Genomic DNA, 7,600 nt, shown 5'->3' with positions numbered 1-7,600 from the left:
GTTGGATCCTAATATTAATAGGGTGTATTGCATAACACAATTACACAACATCATCAAAGCGCATGTAAGTTTTTTTCAAATAAATTATTAGAGGTATTCATTCTGTTGTTGGAGGTATGCATTCTTTTGTTGGAGGTATTCATTCTTTTGTTGGTGTTGTTTATGATGTTTATTACTTTTTAGGTAATAAGATGCTTCTACATAGACGTATTAGATGAGGATCATGAAGATGTGGTTGCGCACTTGAGAGACATCGCAAGGAGTGATCTTTGAACAAACTAATGACTAAGTTTGCCAATTAGCCATCTAGTTTTGGCAGATGATTTAGTGTCCCATGTGACTCTTAGTAGAGCTTATTAGAAAAATCCACTTAAATGGATGAGTCTAACGACCACAACCAAAAGCAAAAGATAATCTAATCAGAAAAAAAATTAACTGCATAATAGATGGTATCATTATGTGATTCAACTAATTCATGTTACATTTTTGCATGTATGATAATTTTATTTCTAAATTACAAACAAACTAACAAACTCAAAATCAAATATCCAACTACAAAAACATAAAAAAGATGGTAATTGGCTCATTGCTTCGTTATATCACTCATGACTACCCAGAGCTATTATAAACTCTTATCGTCATCCGACATCTCATTATACGATGTCGTCTCTATATCCTCAAGGGCTAGGGATCCTCTAACTTATATTCTTCATCATCTTTTATTGCCTCAAACTCAACCCTCATTTTCTTTTATTCCTTACAGACGATCTTTCTTTCAAGTTTATAGAGTTTTATCATTTGATGCCTAATTGTAGTTAAATTAGCCTGAAAAATGGTCACTCAATAAGTGTGTGACAAATATTACAAAAAAACAAAACAAAACATGAACACAACATGGTGTACCTATGTGAAATTTAATGATTCACCTAATCCTATCCTAAGTATTGCATATACAAAAGGACATACATTATACAATTATAGATGTAATGTTCATATACCACGTGAACAAACATGTACAAACTGAGTTAACAAACATATACAAAATTAATTACTAGTTTAATTGCTTAGGAGTGTCTTGCACAACAGTAGCAGACCATTCTATATAAATATCATAACCAATCCATCCATAAAAAAAATGAACCTACAACACAATATTTAACTGAATGAGTGCTTGAAGAAAATAAGCACAATATTGGATGGGTAATAACATTACACATCATCTCTATGGCATTACTGTCAGCAAGATCTATAGTTTCAATCAAATTATACTACTTTAACTCCTTCACTTCCATATTCATCTCCCAAAGAACCCAATGATAATTGCCACAGTTGACAAGAATCAAGATTTGCAATATAAATTGATTTTAAGGTTATTGTGTAGTTTGAATTTTATGTTATGTAAGTGTATACCTTGCCATATTCATAGAACAGATACGACACATAGTTGGGCTTCAAGCATAAGCATGAGTTTCGAGCATTTGTTATGAATTTTAATGTTTATCAATTAATTTCTATTATAAAGAAGAAAATAACAAAAATATTGCTTTATAGACTCACATAGAGGTACGAGGTCATGTAAATGGTCTTCGGCAAAGTGTATCCTTCTACCATTCTTTTATTGTAAAAACAACTAAGTCTAAGTATGAATATTTCTAGGTGCTACATCAAATAGGTAAATATACTCATGTTATTTTTAAAAGAATTCACATACGATCAAAATATACTCACTTCACTGACAAAAAAGTTTTTTTGAAAACTAGTAGCACTTCATTATATTTTGGCTGGTCCGCTTTAGTCTCAACCACCATAATTGTGTTGGGTGACTGGTCATTGACTCATTTGCCTGCTCTGCATTTTGACATTGCTAGCTACCTATGATTTAAAAATAAAATTCAGTAAGTGCATTAAAAAATCTCAAAAGATCATAAACCTTAAATAATGAAACATAATAAGTCCACAACAACAACCAAACAAAAAGAAGAAGAAACTATATTACATGCAAAAATCTCTAAAGATCGTAAACCCTAAATGGTAAATCTGGTGACGAAAATTACATGTATACATAGGGTAACATCTACGATAATGAAATATAGATAATAAGTCCACATTAACAATCAAACAAAAAGAAGAGAAAACTACCTTGTAAATAAAAACAATATATATATATATATATAGTATGGAACTCACCTTAATAGCTAATCCGAGAACTGAAGGAAAATGATACCGCAACCTTGCACGATGTGGACCAAACAACTTTCACGAGAATGGTTAGAAGGGTTAGGGTTCTAGAGGCAGGAGGATTGGGGTTATCACTCTTTCCAGATGCAAACAAGAAAATGAAAAAAAAACTAAATGTGTCATTTATATGGAACTAAATTTTATGATATTGGTGATATTTGAATAAGAAATTTTGCAATATCAGACTTTTACCTTTTTTTTGTGATGTGATTTTGTTGACGAGTTCCATTAGTATATTATTTCAGCATCATACCATGCGAAAATTGAAAATTCTCACTTGTGAGGGGTAAAATCAACAAGAAAAATTGATAACCTGCAACAATTTTTACCTTACAATACAGTCATTTTTCGATTATTTGTTGGGTAATCTCAATACAACACCATGTTATCCTGAGCACATGAATGGATATGGTGTCTCTCATAGGAAGAGATCCAACCAAATAAAAACAGTTCTTTTTTTTAAAGGTAAGCTAAGGTTGAGCAGACTGCCACCAGATATCTCCTTAATCCGCATGTGGCAGAGGGATTCGAACCTGGGCCTTCAGCTTGACACAAGACCCCGCTTACCACATGGAAAACAACCTCGGGGGATCATTCAACAGAGATCATTTATTTGAGCAAGGTAATGATAAATTTTATCTTTTCAAAAGTTTCTTCCGGTAGATTTTTTTAATTAGAAGGGAAAAGAGGTTCAATTGTCAAAATCAGAGACGTTCGCGTGACTTCTTTCATCCCCAGTTGTCCAGTTATATATCAAGAAACGATACCACAGAAGAAAGAAAGCGTTTCAAAGTAAGACCTGCTTCATTTCTTCAGTTTAGAGACGCTCCATCCTCCTCCTCCGCCAATTGATTGAAGGTTTTCGATGGCCACCGAAGGCGAGACTGTTGCTAAGGATGCCTACCCCTCTGCTAGAAGGTACGGTTCTCTCTCTTTAAACCCATTAATTATTAGTATCATTCTCAATTATATGGGTTTTGCTGAGTTACCCACCTGCGTCGTTCCCTCATTGTGCAGGTTGGAAGGGAAGGTGGCGATCGTGACGGGAGGGGCAAGCGGGTTAGGGTTGAGCACAGCGGAGCTCCTCCACCGGCACGGTGCTAAGGTGGTGGTCGTGGACGTGCAGGACGAGCTGGGGCGGTCGATCTGCGAGGCGCAGGGCGACCCGGACGGCTTCCTCTACGCCCACTGCGACGTCACCGTGGAGGCCGACGTCGCCGCCGCCGTCGACCTCGCCCTCGCCCGCTTCGGCCGCCTCGACGTCATGGTCAACAACGCCGGCATCAGCGGCCCGCTCGGACCCCAGGACATCCGCCGCTCTGACCTCGACAGCTTCCGGCGGGTCTTCGCCGTGAACGTCGACGGCGTCTTCCTGGGGACGAAGCACGCGGCGCGCGCCATGGTCCCCCGCCGGAACGGCAGCATCGTGTCTATCGCCAGCGTCGCCTCGACCCTCGCCGGGGTCGCCCCACACCCCTACATCGCGTCCAAGCACGCCGTGCTGGGGCTCACTCGCAGCGCGGCCGGCGATCTCGGCCGCCACGGCGTCCGCGTGAACTGCGTCTCTCCCTACTTCGTGGGCACACCGATGGCCCTCCCCTTGTCGGAGGGCGGGGAGGGCTCCCCACTCGACGACTTCCACCGCTACGTGGGGCAGTTCGCCAACCTGCAGGGGGTGGACCTGACCGTCGACGACGTCGCCCAGGCCGTGCTCTACCTCGCCAGCGACGAGTCCAAGTACGTGAGCGGTCTCAACCTCAACGTGGACGGTGGCTTCTCCTGCGTCAATCATTCCTTCGGCTTCTGCAGGCCTTGACTAACACGACCACGATGATGTGTTTTTCATTTGTATTTACTTTGTAGAGTTGTATCAAGCGTCTGTTTTGCTTTGGCCAAGTCTTTATGTCAAGTGTCGAATTACTTGTAATTTTCTTTGGATCACTTTTGTACTTTGGTTCAGGTTGATAAATATCCTGAAGGGTTAGTCTATAGATCTGAAGTGTAATGTGTTTGTAGGCAAAATTGTGAATAAATAGGTTGAGCTTTCTTTTGTTCACCTTCATTGTGATTGATTTCAAGTGATTATAATTTTTCTTCCTCTCTATTCTATCTCTTTCTTGCACTTTCAACTATCAAAGCTTCTACAACGACAGACAAACGATCGATCGAAAGGCTTGCGACAGTAAAGAAGGACTGTCGCGCTACACTGGCCTATTGAAAAAATAAGCACGTTACAAGCGGTATTAGAGCATGTTCTCAAGTTGAGGAAGAGACTCAGGAGTCAATGCCGAGAGACACACCGACATGCCGCGATTTGTGAGAAAGACATCATAGCGCCCCGATATAATTTATGTAGCACCAAAAGAAAAGCAATTGTCGAGACCGAGAATATGAGTTCACCTCAGGGTGATGAGCAGATGGATGAGTCTGTCAACAAACTGGTGATGAATGTGACTTCGCATAAGGAAGCAATTTCATGCACAGTTGAGTCATTCAGATGACTGAACAACAAGGTGACGAGCCTGCGAAAGCAGGTAAACTTGTTGATGGGACATGTTACTTCGCTGACTACGATAGTGACCACCCTGCAGACTGAAGTAAGGAAGCTTCAGTTGAAGAACCACACTCTACAACAGACAGTGACCCTAAATGACAAAAATGACGATAGGCCATCAAAGATAAATGTACCAAGGTCAACCAAATTTAATGGTTTTAGGGATAGCAAGGCCATAGAAAACTTTCTGTTTCAGGTGGAAGACTACTTGGACGTTCAGAATGTATTGGACGAGGACCTCAGGGTGAAGGCAATAGCAACTCTACTTGACAGAGATGTCATAGTCCGGTAGAGAAAAAAATGTAGCGACATGAAAAGAGGGCACTGCGTAATTGATACCTTTGAAGCCTTCAAAACTGAGCTATAAAGCTACTTTATATCGCAGAATGTACACCGACAAGCTTATTGGATGGTGTTAGAGTTGAAGCACACTAGAGCCTTGATAAACTACATCAAAATGTTCCAGAAGCTCATGCTAAACATACCCAATATGCCGGATGAAGACAGACTCAACTGGTTTATTGCGGGACTAAACCTTGGGCACAATTTGAAGTAGAAATGAGCAATCCTGAGACTTTGGAAAATGCGTATGTGACGGCCGAGCGACTAGTGGATACACAACACAAGTCCTTCACTCCATCGACTAAGGTTGGAAAGAAGCTGAACTACGGAGGCAAGAAGGAAGATCAGCGTGACAATAAGGGTGAGGCATCAACCCAACACTATTTTGACAAGAGGCAGAATTATAAAAAGCACAATAATAATGGCAATAAAGGGCCGGTTGTGACTCGTTAGTTCTATGACAATGGGCACATCGTTAGGCAATGTCCAAAGTGTCTCGTGAGGCATAACAAGCAAACCAATATAGTGCAGGCATATAGTAGTGATGTTGAGGTCGTGCAGCCCAAGGTGAGAGCCATGCAGACCATCAACGCAGTTAGAAGCTATGCAGCTGAGAGCATGCCGGTTAGCAAAGAACTCATGTATCTCGAAGTCATTATGAATGTGAAGTCTATTATGGCAATAGTAGACTCCGGGGCCACACATAACTTCGTCTCATGGAAAGAGGCAGAGCGGTTGGGCTTGAAGCTCGAGCTAAAGCAGAGGACTCTCAAGACGGTGAACTCTGAGACCAAGCTCATCCTTGGTTAAGCAAGAGACGTAGCTATCCAAATTGAGAGTTGGCCTGGCAAAGTCAACATTTCAGTGGTGTCCTTGGATGACTTTCAAATAATTTTAGGCATGGAGTTTTTTTGTAGTCAGAATGTGATGCTGCTGCCGAAGGTTAACTCGTTGACAATCATGGGGCCAAACTCTTCACACACGGTGCAATGCCTTACTCTTGGAGGCAAGTCTTCAATGTCATCAGCTATGCAATTGAAGAAGGGTGTCAAGCGGGGAGAGTAGACATTCCTAGTTGTCGTTCACACCAAAGAAGAGAAAGTGAAAGCAGTAGTGCCGCCGACCCTTACCCCACTATTGGTTGAATTTCGAAAAGTGATGCCCCTAGAACTGCCAAAGCGTCTGCCACCGAGACACGGGGTCGACCACAAGATGGAGTTGACCCTTGGAGCATAGCTCCCTACCATGGTTGCTTATCGCATAGGGCCGACTGAATTAAAGGAGTTGTGTAGGCAGCTAGACAAGATGTTGGTAGTAGACATTATTCATTCTTCTAAAGCACCTTTTGGCGCCCTTGTGCTCTTTTAGATGAAGCATGATGGTTCCAAACGGTTATGTATGGATTACCATGCATTAAACAAGGGCACAGTGAAGAACAAGTATCTGTTGCTACTGATAGTGAACTTGTTCGACCAGCTAGGCAGAGCCTGTGTCTTTTCAAAGCTAGATCTGTGATCAGGTAACTAGCAAGTGAGGATTGTTGACGGTGATGAGCCTAAGATGACTTGCATTACTCGCTATGGTACCTATGAATTTCTAGTGATGCCATTCGGGTTATGAATGCTCTAGCCACATTCACGATATTGATGAATAAGATCTTCTACCCTTACTTAGACAAGTTTGTGGTAGTCTATCTCGACGACATTGTGATCTACAACAGCAACATGGAGGAACATGTCAGGCACTTACGAATAATGTTTCAAGTGTAGAATGAAAATGACCTCTATGTCAAGCGAGAGAAGTGTCTCTTTGGCCAGTAGGAGATCAACTTCCTTGACCACGTTATGAGGCGTGGTTTACTGCGCATGGACGGGTAGAAGATAAGAGCCATCTAGGAATAGAATCTGCCGACCATGGTGCCAAAGTTACGGTCATTCCTTGGCTTGGCCAATTATTATTGGCGATTCATCAAAGGTTACTCCCTCATTGCTGCACCCCTCACGAATTTGCTAAAGAAGAATCGGGTATGGCTCTGGACTGGAGCCTACCAAGATGCCTTCGATGGCTTAAAAAAGACCCTGGTGAGGGAACCAGTGTTGCAATTTCCAGACCACTCAAGACCCTTTAAAGTCCACATAGACGCTTCATACTTCTTCATCGGTGGAGTTATTATGCAAGAGGGTTATTTGATTGTTTACAAGAGTCAGAAACTAAAGGATGTGGAGAGGCACTACACTGTGCATGAGCGTGAGATGACGGCCATCATGCACTACCTCAGAAGCTGGCGGCACTATCTTCTGGGTGCCTAGTTCGTCATCAAGACGAACAACATTGCCATGAACTATTTCCAGATGCAGAAGAAGTTGACACCCAAGCAAGCTCGATGGCAAATGTTTCTAGCTGAGTTTGACTTTGCTTTAGAGTATAAGGTGGGAAAGAATAATGTTATTGCTGACGCCCTGAGTC

At 41.9% G+C, this 7,600-nt stretch overlaps 1 protein-coding gene across 1 annotated transcript; it reads left to right on the top strand.

Moving 5' to 3' along the window:
- Positions 1-2,993: 2,993 nt before the first annotated feature.
- Positions 2,994-4,164, top strand: LOC149814452 (zerumbone synthase-like). Its single transcript, XM_089989341.1, has 2 exons — positions 2,994-3,156; positions 3,256-4,164. The coding sequence occupies exons 1-2, from the start codon at positions 3,104-3,106 to the stop codon at positions 4,052-4,054; spliced, it is 852 nt and encodes a 283-aa protein (XP_089845467.1). The 5' UTR covers positions 2,994-3,103; the 3' UTR covers positions 4,055-4,164.
- Positions 4,165-7,600: the final 3,436 nt, after the last annotated feature.

Source organism: Nuphar pumila, chromosome 15 (genome assembly GCF_984573655.1).
Source record: "Nuphar pumila chromosome 15, dmNupPumi1.hap1.1, whole genome shotgun sequence".
Lineage (NCBI taxonomy): Eukaryota > Viridiplantae > Streptophyta > Magnoliopsida > Nymphaeales > Nymphaeaceae > Nuphar > Nuphar pumila.
The sequence above is the reverse complement of the archived record's forward strand: the minus strand, read 5'-3'. Positions and strand labels throughout refer to the sequence as shown.

What these genes read in the sequence shown, in the direction of transcription:
- LOC149814452 (XM_089989341.1), top strand. Translation starts at nt 3,104, where the DNA reads ATGGCCACCGAAGGCGAGACTGTTGCTAAGGATGCCTACCCCTCTGCT. An exon ending in GCCTACCCCTCTGCTAGAAG is followed by an intron (nt 3,157 to 3,255) that starts GTACGGTTCTCT and finishes CTCATTGTGCAG; the next exon opens with GTTGGAAGGGAAGGTGGCGA.